The 24,125-nt window shown below is 45.7% G+C and overlaps 1 protein-coding gene across 1 annotated transcript in view; it reads right to left on the bottom strand.

Moving 5' to 3' along the window:
• BMERB1 (bMERB domain containing 1) overlaps positions 1-24,125 on the bottom strand; it is a 144,434-nt gene that overhangs the window by 52,005 nt on the left and 68,304 nt on the right. The window contains exon 2 of the mRNA XM_006050080.4: positions 7,436-7,559. Within this exon, the coding sequence (XP_006050142.1) occupies positions 7,436-7,559 (124 nt within the window). The remainder of the gene's footprint in view (positions 1-7,435; positions 7,560-24,125) is intronic.

Consider the following 24,125-nt stretch of genomic DNA (forward strand, 5'->3'; position numbering starts at 1 on the left):
AGCACACCAGGCTTCCCTGTCCATCACCAACTCCCAGAGTTTGCTCAAACTCATGTCCTTTGAGTCGGTGATGCCATCCACCCATCTCTTCCTCTGTCATCCCCTTCTCCTCCTGCCTTTCCCAGCATCAGGGTATTTTCTAATGAGCCAAGTCTGTGGGTTCAAATGTTAATTTCATCCAGAAATATCCTCACAGGTACACCCAAAATTATGTCTAAACAAGTATTTGGGTGCCCCAGAGCCCAGTCAAGTTGACACATAAAAGTAACCATGATAAGAAACTAATACAGGGTTCCCCTCCCCAGCTCAGCAGAGCCCAGGGGAGATCCATGGGGCCAAGGGCATGAAACCCTTTATGGTAAGACAGTCAAAGCACCCAGAGAGAAGATCTTCCTTTCCCAAAGCTAGTTCTGACTTTGAAAGGCATCATGGAGCAGCAGACGCCTGTCCAGTGGGGGATATTTTTTCTCTATTAGATCCGCCAGGTCCCCACCCTCATCCCTACCTCCCCATACAGTTAGGAATTCAGGAGGGTCCTTCCATTCAGAGGTCTCACCTGGAACACTCTCTCTCCGTCCTCTTTCCTCATCTTTTTTCATCTTCCCTTAAGGCCTCCTTCCTTTTCCCTTCCCCAGCTCCTCACATTCTGGTATGCTTTGTCCAAGACAAACTGCTTTTTAGATCTTCTGCAATTAAAGGCATCTCTTCCCACCACCTGATATGTACAGTGGCTCCAGCAACGGTGACCTGTTCTTAGGAGATGCTATTTAAAACCCAGGGTGCAACCAGCGTGACGCAGAACTGCCAAACGTGGCTGAGAAGTGTCAAGTTACATAAATGCACATGCTTCATTTTGCCTTTGGCTTGAAGCTTTTCCTAACAGGCTTCAGGATTATCATCAGCTCATTAAAGGTAAAGAGGAGGCAGGTGTATTAAACTTTTTAAAAATGACAATAATAAAGCCAAGTTCCGAGAGCAGAGTTGGACTTGATGGGTAAGAGCCACTCCCAGATCTTAGGGGAGAGAGGTGGTTTTCTGGGTCTTCTCTGGAGATAACTCAGCAGCCCTGATCCTCTTCCCTCAAGGCATGGTATTGACAGTTAGAGGAGGGAAGGGAATTTTGGTTTGCTTGTAACCTAGGAAGAGTCACCTACTTTCACGTGTCCTCTCTTTCCACCCCTGTGACAATGCTATCAGGGACGCATCAACACCCCATTGACCAGAGGGGAAACTGAGGCTGGAATAGGGCAAGATTTGCTCCAGTCCCCAGAGTCAATAAGAAATAGACCTGGGGTTCAAAACCATCTGAGAGCCCCTATAGCTTGATGGTTGAAATCATGGACTCTGGACTCAGAGTGCTGGGTTATATCACTGTCTGCTGTTTCGTGGATGCTGAACAACCCTGGGCAAGTTACTTGACCTCTCTGTGCATTCATTTCCTCATCCATAAAAAGGGCAGGGAGGATGCTGTATGTGGATTAAGTTGTAGTGAGGAAAGCACTTAGAACACTGCCCAACACAGCAAGGATTTGAAAAGTGGCTGTTTACAACTCATGAACCCTCTACCACCATACCCTGAATCTCTTCCAGGTTCTAGGGCCCGAGTGCTTAACCACACTTGGTTCTTCTATTATTTTTTTTTAACTTTTATTGGAGTATAGTTGCTTTACAGGAAATGGACCCTGAATATTCGCTGGAAGCTACGGTCCTTTGGCCACCTGACGTGAAGAGCCAGCTCACTGGAAAAGCCCCTGGTGCTGGGAAAGATTGAGGGCAGGAGGAGAGGGGGCGGCAGCGGATGAGGTGGTTAGACAGCATCACTAACTTAATGGACATGAGTTTAAGCAAATCCCAGGAGATACTGAAGGACAGGGAAGCCTGGCATGCTGTAGTCCATGGGGTTGCAAAGAGTTGGACACAAGCGAACGACTGAACAACAGCAACAGTTGCTTTACAACACTGTGTTAATTTCTGCTGCTGCTAAGTCACTTCAGTCGTGTCTGACTCTGTGCGACCCCATAGACGGCAGCCCACCAGGCTCCTCTGTCCCTGGATTCTCCAGGCAAGAACACTGGAGTGGGTTGCCATTTCCTTCTCCAATGCATGAAAGTGAAAAGTGAAAAGTGAAAGTGAAGTCACTCAGTTGTGTCCAACTCTTAGCGACCCCATAGACTGGAGCCTTCCAGGCTCCTCTGTCCATGGGATTTTCCAGGCCAGAGTACTGGAGTGGGGTGCCATTGCCTTCTCTGGTGTTAATTTCTACCATACAGCAAAGTGAATCAGCTACACCTATACATACGTCCCCTCTTTTTTGGACTTTCTTCCCATTTAGGTCACCATAGAGCACTGAGTAGAATTCCCTGTGCTATAAATAGGTTCTCATTGTCTATTTTATACATATACGTATATATGTCAATCTCAATCTCCCAATTCATCCCGCCCCCTCTTTTTCCCCCTGGTATCCACACGTTTGTTCTCTACGTCTGTGTCTCTATTTCTGCTCAGTCCTTCTTAATAAAATGAAGTTACTGGGGTCCAAGCCCAGAGTCTGGAGATACTGGAACTCAAGGACTGTGCTCCTGAAACCTATCCTTCACACACCCATCTCTGCTGCCCGCTGCAGCTCTGACTCATTAATTAGAAGATACCGCTGCCCAGAGCACAGTGTAAAATGAAGATAACGGCCCCCTCCCTCACCTCCAAAGATACTTAGAAACCCAGATAAACAGCAGGACCAGGCTTGCAGAGGTGATGCAGAAGGGCTGAGGCGGGCCGGCAGGGGCTGCAGGAGGAGTTATGCAAAGCTAACAGCGTGAGTCAATGCTGGAATCAAGGGTGAGAAAATGAATCTGGGGTTGTTGACAGCCTCCACAGGCCAGGATGGCGAGAGACATGGGATGGGGCTGTAGCGGGAGGGAATGGCAGGTGGGTGGCATTGGGGGTCAAAGGTGGAACAAAGGAGGTTTCAAGTTTCACCTCCTGGACATTTGCCACCAATTAAAGAGGCGTTTTTGTGATACTGAGGCGTTTATTCCCTCTTTCAAATGAAGCTCATAAAATTGCCAGATTTCAAGAGGGAGATCTCTAAACGCCAGTTAAGAACTTGGAAAGCAGGAGACCAGTGAAGGGAAAACATTCAAAGCAGATGCCCCCGTTGTGTGGTGGAGACACGTGCCCACTGGTCACTCAAAACCCTTCTCTGAACCTGACCTCATGAGCCTTATTTAGGGTAAGCAGGTATGCGGGGGGTGCACCTGACTGGTCCTTCCATTAGCAAGCACTTTTTATATGTTATATTATAATATGTGCATAGGGCTCCACAAAGACCTTACCCTCAGTGAGGGTTCGATAAATGTTGACTCTTGTGGTCCCCGAGGACCCTTAGAGGAACAGGGTACTACTGCAAATTCCCAGCAGGTTGACTTGAAAACCTTGACTAAGTTGGAGCTCATGTTAGGCTTCAAATAAATCACTTCTCTCCAGAGAAAGGCTATGAAAAAGTCCAAAGCCTGATGCATCAGAATCATCTCTGTTTCCGCCCAATTGCATTCAAGATGGCGGAACAAGATGCCACCCAGTGTGGGACTGTGGGATTGGGGACCTCCCAGCAGGAGTCTGTCTTTGCATTCTAGAAGAGTGAGGCGAAGAGAAAAGCGTCCTTCTGCTGGGAATAAGAGGCTAACTTAAGAGTTCAGGGCTCTGCCCCTCAGAAACACACCTTGAGTTCAAATCCCAGTTCCACCTCTACAAGCTGGTGACCTTGAAAAAAGTTATCTCACCTCTATAATTGCCGTTTTCTCATCAGTAAAGTAGAAGGAATAGAATCCACTCCCTCAGAGTGGGTTTATGATTCAAAAAGTTGAAATAAGTGAGCAAATGCATGCAACATACATAACATGTGTCCAGTGTATCAGTAACCAAGGTAAACAGCGGTTCTTTTGAAAATTGTCGTGTGCCCGAGGACACAGACAAGGGCAGGAGAGAGCCAGTATGATCCTGAGCCCACTTCCTGTGAATTCATGCTAGCTCCCGGGGAGGGACAGGGAGGCGGAACTAGCAGAAGCCGTGAGCCCCAGAGGAGAGGGCAGGACGCGGAGAGAAAACGGAAATCCACGAAGGGACAATGCTCATCTTCGGGGGTGTTGGGACAGCAGCCTTTAGATCCAGAAAGAGTCAGCACAGCGGGAGGCAGTCAAGTGAGAAGACACCCTCTGCCATGAAATAGGATCTGACTCACACAGACTCCAGGGGAGCCGAGGGGTAGTAACTTGATTACTTCCGAGCAGGTGTGACAAAACCAATCTTGTCCTGGTTATTACAGCTACAGTTATTGGGGCTGTTTCAGTCAAAGGCTGTCACATTCCTCTCACTCAGAGCTTCCCACCTGAGCCTGTAAATGCTTAGTACAGTCTAAAATTCTATTTCATATCCTATGCAAAGGGGTGTTGTGTGTGTGTGTGTCTGTGTGTGTGTGTGTGTGAAGGGAAGCTATTGGGGTAAGGATGGAGTGTGAAAGAACAATTTTTGCACATTCATCGAATACTAATTGGCCTAATAAGTGCTGGGCATTGTTCAAGATTCTGGGAGAATTCAACAGAGGAGGCGATGGATCAGATCTCTGCCCTCAAGAGCTTACACTCTTTAAGACATCATCTCGGGAAATACATTCAGAGCTTCCTTTCTTCCTTCATTCTTTCCTTCCCTCCTTCTTTCCCTCCTTCCTTCACTCATTCACTCACTTAATAAAAACTCTGGACTCAGACTGCATCCTACCTTAGCTACTTATTAGCTAAAGCAACCTTGGGTCAGTTTCTTAACCTCCAGCTCAGTTCAGTTCAGTCACTCAGTCGTGTCCAACTCTTTGCGACCCCATGAACTGCAGCACGCCAGGCCTACCTGTCCATCACCAACTCCCAGAGTTCACCCATACCTATGTCCATCGAGTCGGTGATGCCATTCAACCATCTCATCCTCTGTCGTCCCCTTCTCCTCCTGCCCCCAATTCCTTGTAGCATCAGGGTTTTTTCAAATGAGTCAGCTCTTCGCATCAGGTGGCCAAAGTATTGGAGTTTCAGCTTCAGCATCAGTCCTTCCAATGAACACCCAGGACTGATCTCCTTTAGGATGGACTAGTTGGATCTACTTGCAGTCCAAGGGACTCTCAAGAGTCTTCTCCAACACCACAGTTCAAAAGCATCAATTCTTCAGCACTCAGCTTTCTTTATAGTCCAACTCTCACATCCATACATGGCCACTGGAAAAACCATAGCCTTGACTAGATGGACCTTTGTTGGCAAAGTAATGTCTCTGCTTTTGAATATGCTGTCTAGGTCGGTCATAACTTTCCTTCCAAGGAGGAAGCATCTTTTAATTTCATGGCTGCAATCACCATCTGCAGTGATTTTGGAGCCCAGAAAAATAAAGTCAGCCACTGTTTCCCCATCTATTTTCCATGAAGTGATGGGACCGGATGCCATGATCTTAGTTTTCTGAATGTTGAGCTTTAAGCCAACTTTTTCACTCTCCTCTTTCACTTTCATCAAGAGGCTCTTTAGTTCTTTACTTTCTGCCATAAGGGTGGTATCATCTGCATATCTGAGGTTATTGATATTTTTCCTGGCAATTTTGATTCCAGCTTGTGCTTCCTCCAGCCCAGCGTTTCTCATGATGTACTCTGCATAGAAGTTAAATAAGCAGGGTGACAATGTAGAGCCTTGACGTAGTCCTTTTCCTATTTGGAACCAGTCTGTTGTTCATGTCCAGTTCTAACTGTTGCTTCCTGACCTGCATATTCCTTCTGTAAAATGGAGACAAGACTAGGACCCACCTGCACCTTAAACCCTATAGCAGTGTGAAGGCCTGGCTTTGAGAAAGAACCAAGAAACCAAATTCCAGAAGGGTCCACACCCAGCCCCTTAGCCCAGAAGGCCACAGATGATGGATGAGGTGTTTGTCCAGGTCTGAGTGGGCCATGATCTCTACCCGGCCATCTTGGAGTCTGCTGTGCATCTCTGAGATCGATAAAATTCTGTGCCTCCAGACAAGGCTACAGACTCTAAAGGCGGGGCTTGGTGGGGGGAACTCTCATTGTTATCCACCGCTGTCTGCAGGCTGCTAGCAAGACTTCTGGGCGCCAAGAAGCCAGCCCCTCCCTGGGAGTATGTCACTGAGCCTCCGAAATGTCCTGACAGCATTGACATCCTTCTGTATCATTTGGATAATTTGATTTATCCAAGTGTCTACTGTTGACATTTGTCTCTAAGCGATCAGACTCATGAGCATGATGGGGAAATTTAGTGAGGTCACAAGTCAAGAGCTTATGCCGGCCTGGCCCAAGGCTGGAGCTTGCATGTTGGCGTATCATGTCTCTGAGCCCTTGACGTGTGTGTGCCAGATGTGGGGATAACATGCGCACACACACACACACACACACACACACACACACATACAATGCAAAGATCAGGAAATGCTCAGTGAAAGCCATTGTTGCAAAAGCAACCTTGGCCCCTCTGAGCACCTGCAGGCTGAAGACAGCCCTTCAGTACTTTAAAGCTGAGCTCACGTTCTCTGTCGCCTTTCCGTTTAAAACATGGGGAGTATGTTGTCAACGCTAGTAATTTTTTTTAAATTGGGGTACAGTTGCTTTACAATGTTGTGTTAGTTTCTGCTGTGGAACAGCATGAATCAGTTATATGTATACATATATCCGCTCCCTTGTGGACCTCCCTCCCCCTAATCCCACTCCGCTAGGTCACCACAGAGCACCGAGCTGAGCCCCCTGTGCTATGCTGCAGGTTCCCACTAGCTATCTATTTTACACACGGCAGTATATGTATGCCATTCTAATCTCTCGATTCATCCCACCCTTTGTGACATGTTTTTAATGTTAGAAAAAAATCTGTAGATAAGAACAGAAGCTTAATTATAATTTTAGAACCAAATATAAGTTTTATGCTCTTTGAGAATGTAAACAATAAAAATAGAAAAAAAAAGAAAGCAAGACCCAGATAGTAATTTAATCATCTTTTATAGGGTTTTATATTGACTAACAGTTATATACTAAGAAACAGGGCATCCCAGGAGGCACAAGAGGTAAAGAATCCGCCTGCCAATGCAGGAGGTGCAAGGGATGCAGGTTCAACCCCTGGGTTAGGAAGATCCTCTGGAGGAAGAAATGCCACTCCAGTATTTCTTGCCTGTAAAATTCCATGGACAGAGGAGCCTAGCAGGTTGCAGTCCATGGGGTTGCAAAGAGTTGGACATGACTGAGCGACTGAGCACACAGGAATAAGAAATAGAGAAATAGATAGCCACTTCTCGAGGCAGTAGTGAGAATGTGCCTGGCACACAGTTCTCAACAGTAAATGTCAGGTTCCCGGGCATCCTCCCCCTCCTCACTCCTTCCTTTTCTTGGCCACTTCCCCCAAGCACTTACATAAACCTGAGCTCAGATTCCCGTCGGACCAAGACTTCCCGGAGACGCTGGATTTTCGCCATCTCCAGCTCGATCTCCTCCGGCCTCATGGTTGTCTCTGCCATGGAGATGATGTCCAGCTGATCTGTGCAGGAGATATAAAATGCAGGCGTCAAGACCCCGAGGGCTGTAAGGGTTTTCAAGAATTCCCTTTGGGACAGTCCCCGCCTTGCTCCAGCGACCTTCACACCCCAAGAAGGCACACGGATCCTTGCCAGTGTTGCAAGTCTGTATTTGTGAGCGGGCCCTTTAGAAACTAGAAAGCACGTTTCCATGGGAACCCTGTTACAAGGCAGAAGGAGGCTCAGGCAGGGGTCACCCAAACCTGTTCAAGGTTATAACGTGCCCTTGGCAGTCCCTGCCTGGTCCCAGCTTCTGAGTCTCGGTCCTTTTGACCATGGCCGTTCATCCTGTCCCAGTCTCCAAGATCAGCATTTTTAGGCAGAAAAATGGGTGTGATAATTACTTTTAGCAATACCATTAATAATTAGCTTATAGGAATACTAAGTAATGTAAGTAATAGTAACATGAAATGATACAAGTTTGTTGTAGAAAATTCAGATAACAGAGATAAGCAAAGAAGAACGAGGTAAAAAGTCATCTACAACCTCTCTGCCCAGAGGGAACATTTTGATGGACATTCTTCTGACTTTATATTGATAGTTATATGTATATATATATTGTCATATAAGTAAAGCCATATATCAAAAAAATATAAGGCCATATACATGCCACACACACAGAACCATATAATTATCAAATATATAGAAAGACACTATATACGTGTGTGTGTGTATGTGTGTGAGCACTCAGTTGTGTCCAACTCTTTGTGACCCCATGGACTGCAACTTGCCAGACTCCTCTGTTCATGGGATTTTCCAAGCAAGATTACTGGAGTGGGTTGCCATTTCCTCCTCCAGGGGATTTTCCCAACTCAGGGATCAAACCCATGTCTCCTATATTGGCAGGCAGATTCTTTACCAACTGCATCACATGGGAAGCCCTTACATATATATGACTGTATATAAATATATCTGCATGTATGTATGTATATACACCCCCTTCATGGATCACAGCTTTGTTGTGGCAAAGGGGCTTGTGTAACTCAATGAAGCTACGAGCCATGCTGTGCAGAGCCACCCAAAATGGATGGGTCATAGTGAAGAGTTCTGACCAAATGTGGTCCACTGGAGCACGTGGTATTCTTGCCTGGAGAATCCCATGGACATGGGGTATGAAAAGTATGAAAAGGCAAAATGATATGATGCTGGAAGATGAGCACCCCCAGGTCAAGAAGGTATCCAAAATGCTCCTGGGGAAGAGCGGGAGGCAATTATTACATGAATTTGAGCAAAATTCTGGGAGATAGTGGAGGACAGAGGAGCCCACTACAGGAGCATACTACAATCCCTGGGGTTGCAATGGGTCAGACATAACTTAGCGACTGAACAACAATGTGTATATGCACATATACTGGTTCACTAGGGCTACCATAACAAAACAACAGAAGCTGCAGAGCTTAAACTATAGACATTTATTTTCTCCTGGTTTTGGAGGCTAGAAGTTCCAGATCAACGTCTGGCAAGGTGAGCTTCAGGTGAAAACTCTCTTCCTGGCTTGCAGATGCCCACCTTCTCACTGTACTCACATGGCCTCTTCGTGTGCATGCAGAGGGAACTCTCTGGTGTCTCTTCTTAGAAAGATACTAACTCTATGAGATCAGGGCTCCACTTTTAATGCCCTCATTTAATCTCAGTTCTGAGCACCGAAGAATTGATGCTTTTCAACTGTGGTGCTGGAGAAGACTCTTGAGGGTCCCTTGGACAGAAAGGTGATCAAACCAGTCAATCCTAAAGGAAATCAACCTTGAACATTCATTGGAAGGACTGATGCTGAAGCAGAAGCTTCAATCCTTTGGCCACCTGATGCAGAGAGCTGACTCATTGGAAAAGACCCTGATGCTGGGAAAGATTGAAGGTAGAAGAAGCAGCGGGCAACAGAGGACGAGATGGTTGGATGGCATCACTGACTCAACAGACATGAGTTTGAGCAAGCTCCGGGAGACGGTGAAGTACAGGGAAGTCTGATGTCCATGGGGTTGTAAAGAGTTGAACAGGACTTAGCGATTGAACAACAACAGCTTTCCCATTTCCAAATCAGCCTCACTGGGGATTAGGGCTCCAACATATGAATTTGTGGGGGATATAAACATTGAATCCATAACACTATGCATGTATGTGGATCTATGTATATACATCTCTCTTCATATACTGACATTAACTTTTTTATGTACATTCTTCCAATGCATTCATGTGGTAATTTATGTCATTATATATATTATATATGTAGCATGCATATATAGGGTGACACATATGATTTTATATATGTGTGTGTGTTTTATATGTATAATGTTATATATAAACACATGCATTTTTTTTTAAAGAGTGCAAAAACACATATCAAGATGTGAGTAGTTCAAGATGTTATGTGCATATATACATACACACACATGCACAAACTAAGTCATTCAGTTGTGTCCAACTCTTTGCGACCCTATGGACTCTCTCCCTCCAGGCTCCTCTGTCCATGGGATTCTCCAGGCAAGAATACTGGAGTGGGTTGCCATGCTCTCCTCTGGGGATCTTTCCGACCCAGGGATTGAACCCGCATCTCATTTTATGTCTCCTGCATTGGCAGGTGGGTTCTTTACCACTAGAATCACCTGGGAAGCCCTATATATATATATATGTATACACACACACACACCATCATGGAGGTCTGGTTTTTGTAATATAAAGTTAGGGTCTCACCATTTTATTACCTGCTCATTTCACTGAACATTCCGTGAGCGTTTCCACACGTCCTTGGATGCTCTTCCCCAGCAGCAGTGTGAAAGGCTGTGTGGTTTGCTATTTGTGGCTGTGTCATGAATCACTTCACCAACCCCCAGACACTTAGGTTGTTTGCCATTTCCCCCACTAGAAGCAGCGCTAGGATGAGCATTCTCAGAGATAAATCTCTGCATGCATCTAAGAGGTGCCTTTAGGCCACATTTCCAGAGTGAATGGCTGGGTTTTAAAGGATGCCGTAGTCGGACGACCCTTCATCGGTAGAGGAGACACAGAGGAGGGAATGTTCTTGCTTTACTCTGAGGCCAATATCACATTCCCTGCATCTGCTAACTCCTTCCAACCTGGCTGTTGTGAGGATTGAATTAACAGAGACACGCTATGCTTGATGCACAGTTACAACATATAAGTTATAAAGTTATAACAGATAACCTTTGTTATCCCCATGCTCTGCCACACCATCTCTCTCTCTCTTTTTTTTAGTTGCAGGATATGAATCTTTACTTGTGGCATTTGAACTCCTGGTTGTGGCATGTGGGATCCAGTTCCCTGACCAGGGATTGAACCTGGACCCCTTGCATTGGGAACACGGAGTCTTAGCCACTGGACCACCAGGGGCCAGAGTTAAAGATCTTTGAACTGAGGCCAATCACCAGTTCATGATTGCTGGTGAGCCTTTTTATGTCTTAGTATCATGTTCTTCCTTTACAAAATGGGATTTAATAGCTATCATATGCTAAGCTGTGCTGGAAGCTTTATATGTACAATCTCATTTAATCTCTGTTTCACAGAGGATGAATCTGAGGCTTAGAGAAGGAAGGTGACTTGGCCAACATCACGCAACCAGAATGTTACAGAGACAGAATTCAAATCTAGCCTCTCTCTCTTCTCCCTAACCACATGCCTTCACCACATTATACAGCCTCCGGGTGAGAGCTAAATGAATCTACGGATGCAAAGGCGCATAGTTAACCATTTCAAAGACGTGAGTATCCTTATTTCTCAGCCATCACGGTTCAGACAGACAACCTGATTTCCACAGGACACACACTGAAAATGGCAACACACCCTGGGGCGAAGCGTGGGACAGAGAAGATTAATCACACCCCATGGATTGGCATTTTACCTCCATCCTCGGGGGAGGACGGAGGTGGTGGTACTGCCAGGCTCCAGGTGCTGAGATGAACATTTAGCTTTGACTTGGGGCAGAGGATGGCACTGATCCTTCTGTTGGAAAGTCCTGCTCATAGATGCTTTCTTTCCCCTGGAGAAAGGAGCAAAGCCTGGAGTTCAAATCAGGATGGAATAGTTTGAATCCTTTCTCTGTGCCAGCAACTGTTGTTGTTCAGTTGTTGAGTTGTGCCTGACTCTTTGCGACCCCATGGACTGCAGCACACCAGGCATCCCTCTCCTTCACCCTCTCCCGGAGTTTGCTCAAACTCATGTCCATTGAGTCGGTGATGCCATCCAACCATCTCATCCTCTGTCATCCCCTTCTCCTTCTGCCTTCAATCTTTCCCAGCACCAGGCCCTTTTCCAGTGAGCCAGCTCTTCACACAGGTAAGCCAAAGGACTGGAGCTTCAGCTTCAGCATCAGTCCTTCCAATGAATATTCAGGGTTGATTTCCTTTAGGATTGACTGGTTTGATCTCCTTGCAGTCCAAGGGACTCTTAAGAGTCTTCTCCAGCACCACAATTCGAAAGCATCAATTCTTTGGCACTCAACTTTCTTTATGGTCCAACTTTCACACCCATACATGACTACTGGAAAAAACATAGCTCTGACTATACAGACTTTTGTTGGCAAAGTCTTGCTAGGCTCATTACAAGTCTCATCTCATTTAATCTTCACAACACCTTAGGTGAGGGGTTAACCAGCTATGCTAATGCTAAGTCACTTCAGTCGTGTCCGACTCTGTGTGACCCCATAGACGGCAGCCCACCAGGCTCTGCCGTCCCTGGGATTCTCCAGGCAAGAATACTGGAGTGGGTTGCCATTTCCTTCTCCAATGCATGAAAGAGAAAAGTGAAAGTGAAGTCGCTCAGTCATGTCCGACTCTTAGTGACCCCATGGACTGCAGCCTACCAGGCTCCTCTGTCCATGGATTTTCCAGGCAAGAGTACTGGAGTGGGGTGCCATGACCATGGGCCAAAGCCAGTCCCCTCCCTGATGCTGCAAATAAAGTTTTATTGGAACACTGGCCATGCTCATTCATCTATGTATTGCTTATGGCTGCTTCTGCATTACACCAATAGGATGAGTAGCTGTAACAGAGATTGCATGGCCCACATAACTGCAAATATTTGTAGAAAAAGTTTGCCAACCCCTGCCCTAGATGGTAGATGCTATCATTCCCCTAATTTAAATTAGGTTAAAAAAACCACACATTTAGACAGTAACAATAATAGCTAACATTTATTCAGCACTTATTACATGCTAGGATCAAATCACCTTATTTAACTCCCAAAATAGCCCCGGGTGATAAAAACTGTTTTCATCCCCCTTTCACAGAAGAGCAAGTCAAGGCTCAAGAAACGGAGAAAGTGGTGGGGTCAAGATTTAAAACCAGACCTGTCCTACTCCAAAGTCTTTGTTGCCATCAATTCTATTCACTTAAGAACTACCTCCCCACTTAAGAAGTATCATCATCAGCTTACCAATCAGAAAACTGAGTCTATTTTATTGCCTTAGATATATGGAGAGTAGCTATTTTTTAATTTCATTTTTTAAATTATTGGAGTATAATTGCTTTACAGTGTTGTGTTAGCTTCTGGTGTACAACAAAGTGAAGTACCTATAGGTATACATATATCCCCTCTGTCCCACCCCTTACCCCCTCCCCACCCCTCTAGGTCATTAAAGAGCACTGAGCTGAGCTCCCTGTGCTTCATAGCAAGTTCCCAATAGCTAGCTATTACACGCATGGTGGTGTATATATGTCAACAAAGAGGAGCTGTTTTAAAGATTTAGCAGGTGATTATCTGGGGAGCTCTGCCCCAGGAATTAGGATACACCTGGGTTGAGGGGCAGGGGTCATGTCCAAGGACCTTCATGCAGGGGGTCTTCAGCCCAGACCCTGAGAAATGCGGGTACAAGATGTCAGTAAGTGAATATCACGCATGGTTTCTTTCAGTCTGACCTTGTGTGACAGAACTAGCATGATGGAAACCTCGGCAGCATTCTCCAGCTAGAAGGCAGGCAACCAACAGTGGATGTGTCCACGAGGACAAATCCCAGGAGGAGATGGACAAGCATTTCAGGGCAGCTAGAGAAGATGGTTGCTACAAGGATGTAAGAGAGCAAAGCATGGTTGTTTAGAACAAGCGGAGCACTAAGGCACACAAGTCCCCAGGGCTCCAACTGCCATGGCTGTCACTCAGCTTAGAGCAGCTGAGTCACTTCTGGGGGATGAAGCAGCTAAATCCATCTTTTTTATCCCCAAATGCCACACCAGGAAGACTCACGCCTCATGAGCACAGCAGCACTGGCAAGCAAGAGCTGAGCACTGAGCACCGGACATGACTGGGATGTTCCTGCAGGTTTAATCATTTATCTTGAGAATGTAAAGCTACCAGGGGACAGGGCGGTGATGGTGAGCATGGCAAGTGAAGGCTGACGGTCTCCTAGAAATTCATAATTTAAATTTAGAGAGAAAGGAAACTGCAGGGGACCAAAAGAGAAATCTTCCCTGGTCAGTCGTCTCCAGCCATGGGTCACAACATGAATCTAAGTCCAGGGTCCCCTGGGCAATACCCACTTCTGTTTCTTCTTCCTCATTTCATGTACCCAGAGCTCTCACATATCTAGGAGATCACTCACATCACTAGGAGTCCAGCACTAACTCATCCTGCTCCTAAATACCTTGGCAGGTAGGTACACTCATTATCACCCTCTCTTTATAGGTTAATAAGATGAGGCTCAGAAAGAACATAAGTGATTGGCCAAAGTCATTCAACCAGTGAATGGCACAGACCCAGGTCTGTCTGATTCCAAAGCCCAGGCTGTAGGTCAAAGGGCTACAGGATAGCATTTCCAAAACCTCAATCACTGCACAGAATTCACCACAATCATGTACTATCTGTCAGGCTTTCCAGGTGGCACTAATGGTAAAGAATCTCCCTGCCAATGCAGGAGACTCAGGTTCAATCCCTGGGTTGGGAAGATCCTCTGGAGGAGGAAATGACAACCCACTACAGTATTCTTGCCTGGAAAATTCCATGGACAGAGGGACCTGGCGGGCTACAGTCCATGAGGCCACAGAGTCAGACATGACTAAGTGACTGAACACACACACACACACGTTATGTTACCGACTGAATGCTTGTGTCCTCCCCTCACCCTGCCAAAGTCCTATGTTGACACCCTAACTCTTAGTGTGATGGTGTTTGGAGTGGAGTATTTCAGAGGTAATCACGGTTATAGGAGGTCACAAGGGTGGGGCCCCCATAATGGATTAGTGCCCTTATATGAAGCATCAGAGCTTGCTTCCTGTCTCTCTGTTGTTCACCATGTAAGAACACAAGAAGATAGTCGTGTACAAACCAGAAAGAGGGTCCTTACCAAACACCAGATTTGCCAGTGCCTTGATCTTGGATTTCCCAGCCTTTAGAACTGTGAGAAATAACTGTTGTTTAAGTCCGTCAGTCTATGATACTTTGTTACTGCAGCCTGAGCTAAGACACTAACTATACCAGCATGTATTAAATATTCTTTACATTGACTTTTTTCACTTATATAAACTCCTTAAAGGAAATTTAATTATCATATCCATACATAATGTCAATATCACTTAGTATAGTTAGAAAATAATCATAACAGTAAGTCCAATGGAAATAAAGTGATCTTATCAAATTCTGACTAAATACTGTAGCCTGCTTAGAGCTCAGATTGAAAGCCTAACTTTTCTTTCTTAACCATGTAGACGAGTAAGTACTACATAGTTGGCAAATACTGGAGAGGTGTTAAAGACAAACCATCAAACTGAGGCTTCTTTGACAATTGTAAAGCTCGATAATTGGAAAAAAAAAGAGTACAGGAGATACTATGGGCTCAGTTCCAGACCACTGCAATAAAGTAAGTATCTCAATAAAGCAAGTCACACAAAGTTTTTGGTTTCTCAGTGCACAAAAGAATTTCGTTTGCACATTACTGCAATCAAATGAGCAAGAGCATTTTGTCTAAAAAAAAAAAAAAAACAAAGAAAACAATGTATGCACCTTGATTTAAAAATACTTGATGGCTAAAAAATGCTCACCATCATCTGAGCCCTCAGTGAGTCATAATCTTTCTGCTGGCGGAGGGTTTGGAATGTGAGAATTACCAAGACGTGACACAGAGACATGAAGTGAGCAAATGCTATTGGAAAAGTGGCAAGACAGACTTGTTTGACACAGAGATGCCATAAAACATCAGTTTGTAAAAAACACAATATCTGGGAAGCACAATAAATTGAGGGATGCCTCTAATTTTCGTGCAACCTAATTCATTGTGGTTTTGTCACCAAACTCAGATCTAGCTGCTCGCCACTTAAAAGCCATTAAAGAGGCCAGGTTGGTGAAAGGAAAGTTTGCTTTACTTTGGATGCCGGCAACCAGGGGGGAGGGCAGACACCTGTCCAAAGGCTGACTCCACCCCCCCTTCACCCAACAGTCAGTGGGCAACAGCTTTTATAGACAGAGGGAGGGGGCTACATGCAGAAATAGCACAGTCAGCTCTGACAGTCATCTTGAAATGAGTCATCAGTGGTCTGACCAGCATCATTTTGATTCTTTTAGGTACAATTCCTTCAGTTCCGGGGCTGGTTTGTTTCCATGTCCCTGTGGCCAGTTCTCAAAATTGTGGCAGCTTATGCATGGCTAGAGTCTGGTCATCATGTAGTTAACTTCTTCCACTGGGTGGTGGTTTCAGTATCTATAAGAGAGCTCACAAGATATGGCTTAGAACATGATCTACAGCACATGAGAAGGAAATAAACGTCCTGACTGTGCTTAATGGCTACATTATTATTTGGTTTCCTTTGTTTCTGCATTTTCTCACTTTTCCAATTAAACTCATTCTTTCACTAAAGTTTTTCCACGGACAAAAGGCAGGCTGAGGACATGGGGGACAAGGGTCATAGCATTCCAGTTTGAGGCTAAGAGCATCTGGGTACCAGGGTCACCCTTCCTACCCCCAGGAAAGCTTCCGTAGAATCGAATTCCAGTTCCTTTGGTTGGAAGGGACTTAGAGGCCCTGGGGATAGCCTCATCTCCACATCTGACAGGATGTGGAAGGACACGACACGATTTGCTTCTGAGGGTCCCTCAACAAACAGCACGGGGCTCAATCTCTTGAGTTCTCATTGGAAATTAAATAAGAACTGAGGCGTGAAGGCAAGTGTGTCAGATTTTTTCGCCCAAAGATGAATCAGCCATTTTGAGTCATTATTTCAACCCGGCTTGTATCATAGAAGCAATTTAATGATGGTGGACGTATTCATTTCAGTCCCACAAACACTTACTAGGCGCCCAGCATCCTTAGAACATACTCAAAAGGACACACGAGAGAAGGGCCTTTGGAGAACGGGGAGCCTGGGGGTAAGCCTCAAAGGACAATCACCTTCAACCTAATATGTCCTTTTCTATCGCGTGAATAGATGTGGAACTTTTTTTTTAAGTTTTTATTGGATTTGTTACAATATTACTTTTGTTTTATGTTTTGGTTTTTTGGCCACCCAGGCATTAGGATCTTAGCTTCCCCACCCAGGGATCAAATCTGCACTCTCCACATTGGAAGGCAAAGTCTTGATCACTGGGACACCAGGGAAGAACCTAACGCCAGGAGAGAAACTATCTGAATTTTTTAACAAACTTTTTAAAATTTTTGGAATAAATTTTTTTTTAATTTTATTTTATTTTTAAACTTTACATAACTGTATTAGTTTTGCCAAATATCAAAATGAATCCGCCACATGTATACATGTGTTCCCCATCCTGAACCCTCCTCCCTCCTCCCTCCCCATTCCATCCCTCTGGGAATAAATTTTTATGTATAGAAAAGTTGCAAAGACACTACAGAGAATTCCTATCTGCCCTTCCCCTAATCCCCACCATTGTTAATACATCTGATGCGGCTGATTTACTGTATTTGTTGTTGTTGTTTAGTCGTTAAGTTGTATCCGACTCTTTCAACCCCATGGACTATAGCCCGCCAGGCTCCTCTGTCCATGGGATTTCCCAGCAAGAATACTGGAGTGGGTTGCCATTTCCTTCTCCAGGGGATGTTCCCTATCTAGGGACTGAACTGAGGCAGGAGGCAGGTGAGCACCCCTCCACCAGGGTAAAGCTATTGGAGATTCAGTCCCTGTGGATCAAAACTCCAAGAAGAAAATAGCAGACAATTAAGGGAGGAGGCTGGGCCCGGCCCAGACCACATATTTCTCATTCCCCAAGTGAGAAGACCTCCTTGACCACACATGCACAGAAAGGTTCCTTGGAGACCAAAGGGGAGTTATGTTAAGGGATGTTCTACCCAGACGCCTTTTCAGTAAAATTCATCTTGGCTAAGAGATGTGTGTGCACACATGGGAGGGTCCTGCGATATACCAAATATGGACAGTGAACCAGGGAAATTCAAACGATTGGCCAAAGGAAACCTGGAAGAAATGCCTCATAAAAGTGATTCAAGCTGCCACGAGGGTGCAACTCAGCAACTCTCTCTCCCTGAGAGCACCCGTGTGTCTTTCCACACAGACTGTACTATTTTACTTCTCAATAAACACTTTACCTGTTTCACTACTTTCCATCTTTGTAGGAATTCTTTTCTGCAAAGCTGAAGGGCCAGGGCCCTTGTCACTGACCACTGATCTAGTGACAAGGATTTGGTGCTTTCACCGACGCAACCCGGCCTCAGTCGCCGGCTGGGAACCCCAGCCACTGCAGGCCAAGGCCACCCAAGATCATATCCCGCGTCTCGTGCATAGGCAGGCGGATTCTTTACCACTGAGTGACCAAAGAAGCCCGATTCACTGTTAACTGTGTTGTTTGAATGCTTACCATGGCAGGTGTCATCGGCTGAAAACATTAAAGAAAAAGAGAAAAAGCTTTTGGGTACAGGTACCATGAGAGCCAGGTGAGCCCTCAAAGACGGCCTATGAGAGGGGCCATTATGGGCATGAACTTTTCAGGTGTCACGACCACCTCCCAGGCTGACCTTGGTCCCATCAGTTGATGAATCTGGGCCTCAGTTTCTTCATCTGCCACATGGGGACAATCACTCATCTCTCAGCTGATCTTCATGCCAGGCATACAGAAACTTCTCTGTAACATTTGCTCTTATTATTCATTTAATAAATATCAATGAAAACCTGCTTCATGCCAGATCCTGCTCTAAGTAATGAGGATGAAACAAAACAGACAAAAGCCTTGTTCTCATCAAGCTGACCTTCTCAGAAGGGGTTTACGTGTCAGGGAGAAAAGTCATTAGCTCACAGCTTTCCCCTGATGCTAGGTTTGGACAGATTCCAGTTCAACTCCTGGCTCTACCAGTCACTGTGTGATCTGGACCACGTTACTGATTCTTCCCAAGACTCAGTTTCCTCCTCTGTAAAATGGGACAGTAACTCCTACCTCATAGAGTTGCTGCTCTGGAGAAGAAGTAAGATGACACGTCCAGTGCTTGGTGCAGTGCCTGGGTGTGATAAAGGGTGGTCAGCATCATTCTTACTACTCGCACCTGTCCTTTCCCTGGAAAAGCCAGACCAATGTGGGGGAGGAGACAAGATCTGCATCATCAAATCTGGAGAACGAGGGCCTGCTGATCATTTAGACCCAAGCCTGCTCCCCAGTGGCTCAGTGGTAAAGAATCTGCCTGCAGTGCAGGAGATGCATGTTCAATCCCCGGGTCAGGAAGATCCCCTGGAGGCAGGCATGGCAACCCACTCCAGTATTCTTGCCTGGGAAATCCCATGGACAGAGGAGCCTGGTGGGCTACAATCCATAGAGTTGCAAAGAGTCAGACATGACTGAAGTGACTGAGCACGCATGCACACACACATCACCCTGAATGAAGGGTCCAAGAATGGCCCTGCTAGCCCTCTGCCAAGGAGCCAGGTCCTTAGCTCACCCCCTAGGTCCCCACAGGCACGTCTTCCTGGTATCGACCCGAGGGACAGTCTTAAATACCAGGGAAAGATATCTGAGCCCCATTACTGGGGAACAGATATCCTGATGCATTTCAAAGGCTCCTGGTGATACCCCAGCCTTTTACTGTCATCAATCATTCATGGAGGATAGAAGCTCATTTCAACCCCTCAAACATCCTAGTATGGGATGTATCAAGCATCTCGCCTTCTCGCTATGAAGTGAATATAATGGGAAACAGTCGGTTGCTCTTAATGAGTCACCATTTCCCAAGAAGATGAAGTAACTGCTTTTAATTCAGGCGCTCCGTATCCTCCCCCTCCGCCTTGTGAATTATAAGGATGCCTCTGGGTCCTGCGAGTAATCATACCTCCCTCTGCACGCCACCTTCTCATATGTAATGCCTCTTTATAATCACAATCACTCCACAAGGAAGGTTTTGCAGCTGAAGAAACTGATTTGCCTTCAAATCGTGACCATGGATATTATTCTCTAATGGGACTTTGGGTATGATTTTTTTTTTAAAGCTTCTCTGAGTTTCTATTTTCTCAGCCACATCTGCCTTGTCTGAGGTCACGAAAGGAGTTAGGGAGAAGGTCTGATCAGCAACAGGGTTAATAAACAGGCTCTGGAGTCAAGTCGACATGGGTTTAAGTTCTGGCTCTGCCTCCTAGCTGCTGCCCTTGGGCAAATGACTTCAACTCTCAGCCTCAGTTTCTTTTTTCTTAATTTTATTTATTTTTGGCTGTGCTGGGGCTTCGATGCTGCACTCGGGCTTTCTCTAGTTGCAGAGAGCAGGGTTCTCATGGCAGTGGTTTCTCTTGTTGCGGTGCACGGGCTTAGTTGCTCTGAGGCACGTGAGATCTTCTCAGACCAGGAATCAAACCCACATGCCCTGTGTTGGAAGGCAGATTCTTAACCAATGGACCACCAGGGAAGTCCCAAAGCCTCAGTTTCCTTATCTATAAATTGAGGGCAAGGACATAGCCATGAAATTAAAAGATGCTTGCTCCTTGGAAGGAAAGCTATGACCAACCCAGATGGCATATTAAAAACCAGAGGCATTACTTTGCCGACAAAGATCCATCTAGTCAAAGCTATGGTTTTTCCAGTAGTCATGTGTGGATGTGAAAGTTGGACTATGAAGAAAGCTGAGCACCAAAGAACTGATGCTTTTGAACTGTGGTGTTGGAGAAGACTCTTGAGAGACCCTTGGACTGCAAGGAGATCAAACCAGTCCATCCTAAAGGAAATCAGTCCTGAATATTCATTGGAAGGACTGATGCTGAAGCTGAAACCCCAATCCTTTGGCCACCTGATGCAAAGAACTGACTCAATGGAAAAGACCCTGATGCTGGGAAAGATTGAAGGAGGGAGGAAAAGGGGACGACAGAGGGTGAGATGGTTGGATGGCATCACCGACTCAATGGACACGAGTCTGAGCAAGCTCTGGGAGTTGGTGATGGACAGGGAGGCCTGGCATGCTGCAGTCGTGGGGTCACAAAGAGTCAGACACAACTGAGAGACTGAACTGAACTGAAGGACATAGAATGTGGGAACCTCTGAAGGCTCATTCTGAAAGCTCAGAAACCAAAGGAAAAGCAAGGGTTTTACCTCCTCTCTGCTCCACAGCCTCTGAGTTTTGTTGGGACTTGAGTTTCTCTACCATCAGCACTACTGACATGTGGGGCCGGATGATTCTTAGCTGGGGGCCGTCCTGTGCGTTGTAGGATGTCCAGCAGCATCCTTTGCCTCTGCACCCTAGAAGCCAGTAGTTCCCTCCCACCCACCCATAGCATCTTCACACATTTGTGAATGTCAACATAGGAAACAAACTCACTCCCCTCTCCCCGAAAACTAGTGATGGAGACACACTCTTTCAACAGTGCTCTTGGGAGCACAGATATGAGACCCACGTGCTGCTGCTGCTAAGTTGCTTCAGTCATGTCTGATTCTTTGTGACCCCATGGACTGTAGCCCACCAGATTCTTCTGTCCATGGGAATCCCCAGGCAAGAATATTGGAGTGGGTTACCATTTCCTTCTCCAGAGATCCTTCCCAACCCAAGGATCAAACCCGCATCTCTTATGTCTCCTGCATTGGCAGGCAGGTTCTTTACCACTAACACTAACTGGGAAGCCCAGAGACCCACGTGGGTGTGATTCAAAGTTCATTTCCTGGGACTTCCCTGGTGGTCCAATGGTTAAGACTCCATGCTTCCAACGCAGAGGGTGCAGGTTTGATCCCTCATCAGGGAACTAAGATTCCACATGCCACATCGTGGCTCAGCCAAAACATTTTTTAAAAAATCCATTTCCCTGGACCTCTCTGGAGTCTACTGAATCAGAATCTCTCTGGAGGAGGCCCCCACAATCTGTATGTCATTAAGGTGATTTCTTCATTCATTTCTTTGTTTCCTGAAATGAGGAGAGAGTGGTGGAATCCCCAGCAAGGGGTCATTATGAAGATTAACTGAGGGGATCTATAGAGCCCATAACACAGTGTACTCAATAAATGTTAGCTATTTCATCACAGAAGCACTTGTCTGGACAAAGAGGAACATAGAGGACTCCAGACTTGGGGGAAGAACAGGAAAAACGTGGGCAGTGGTAATGGCCTCTCTGTTCAAATGCCAGCTGAGAACTGTAACTAATAAGTTACAGGTGACACAAGGGAGACCATGCAAGCCCCACAGGGGCTTTGCTCTGCAGATAATCACTTCTCACATTGACTTCATGCTCAACTGCCTCCCCAGCTAAAACAACTCACTGTCAATAAAAGGCAAGAGGTGAAAAAGTTAAAAAAAAAAAATCAGTCTGAGTATTAGTTGTTCGTTGCTGCCTTTGAAAATGACCACACATTTACTGGCTTAAAAGAATGCACATGTACTGCTTTATCTTTCTGGAGTCAGAGGTTTGACATGAGTCTCGCTTGTTCTAGCTTCTGGCGGTCGCCTACACCCCTTGGTTAGCAGCCACCTCCTCCATTTTCAAAGTCAGCCACGACAGGAGGAGTCCTTTTTACAGGACATCTCTCTGACCCTTCTTAGTTCTTCACATCTCTCTCTGAGTCAAGAAAGGCTCTCTCATCTTAAGGGCTCATGTGATTAGATTGGGTCCACTCTTGTAATCCATTATAATCTCTTCTTCTCAAAGTCTGTACCTTAATTCCACCTGCAACAATAATTCCCGTTTGCTGTATAAGGTAACATATTCATAGGTTCTGAGGATAGGAGTGTAGGCATCTTTTGGGGACCATTATTCAGTAAATCACGGTCTATATAATAGAGGAGACCAGGTAAACCAACTGTGGAGAGTCCCAGAGTGGGGTCATTATCATCCTCCCAGGCAAAATCTGTGGCCTGTAGAAAGGGACCTAGACCCATTGAAGGAAGTAGGGCAACCAAGCAGTAAGGCTGCCCTCCTGCTCACTGGGGACCATCCACCCCCCAGGCTCAGTGCCAGCAGCCATCACACAACAGACACCCTCAGTTGATGGCATGACTCAACTAGAAATGCCGGTTCTGCCCCTTACTGGCTTGTGACCCTGGACAAGATACTTACATTCTCTGAGATTTTGCTTTTTCACTTGTAAAGTGTCTAACAACCCTAGCTTGCAATATTCCTTCATTCCATAGTAACTCCCTGCAAGGCTGGTAAGCTGGTCATGTGACCTCTCCCCGTCAAGGTCCACCATTAGTGAAATGGGGATAACAATTAACTAACTCATTGGTTGTGGTGCTGGTTGAATGATAGGTTGTGTGCAAGGCTCTTAATGTGGCACCTGGTACATCATAGGGAGTGTGAGGTTGTCAATGACCACAAGTACTATCATCATCAACATCCCCACCCTCATCATCATTACCATCTTTATCATCTTCTGCAACATCGTGATCATCATCATCCCTGCCATCACTACCATCATCCCCATCATCCCCATCATCCCTACCATCATCACCACCGTCACCATCAGAAGCAGCAGCAGCATCACCGACATTAAAGAGAAACCAGACAATCTCAGACCAACACCACAGCTGAAGCTGGAGACAGGGAAGGACAGAAGAGATCAGCCCCAGGAGCTCCTGCCCCAACTTTAGCTCCTTCCCCAGAACTCCCTTTAATGGAAATTCCTTACCTCTTACACCATCCCATTCCATGCCTACCCAAGGACAACGAGAAGCACTATGTCCCACCAGCATCATCGACAAAACTAGCCTTAGGTCTGGAGGGAAGGGAATGGGAGGTGATATTAAGGTAATGTAAAAAAAAAATTTTTAAGCAACTATTCTAGAATAAGGGCTTCCCTGGTAGCTCAAATGGTAATGACTCTGCCTGCAATGCAGGAGACCCAAGTTAGATCCCTGGGTTGGGAAGATCTCCTGGAGAAGGAAACAGCAACCCACTCCAGTATTCTTGCCTGGAGAATCCCATGGACAGAGAAGCCTGGCAGGCTACAGTCCATGGGGTCATAAATATTATCCTTCAAGGAATTACCTCAGAATGCTTCTATAATCCTAACATTCCTCAAGCCTTTTAAAACTTTTATTAGACAGCTATATGATGATTCAATCCTTTCTGGAATAAGGAGAGGGATCAATAAGCAAACTCTTCTTTGATCACTGCTTTCAAATAAATTTATGAGCCATTCCAGACAAAAGAGTTTAACACACCTATATTCACTTT

The sequence above is a fragment of the Bubalus bubalis genome, chromosome 24 (genome assembly GCF_019923935.1).
Source record: "Bubalus bubalis isolate 160015118507 breed Murrah chromosome 24, NDDB_SH_1, whole genome shotgun sequence".
NCBI classification, from domain to species: domain Eukaryota; kingdom Metazoa; phylum Chordata; class Mammalia; order Artiodactyla; family Bovidae; genus Bubalus; species Bubalus bubalis.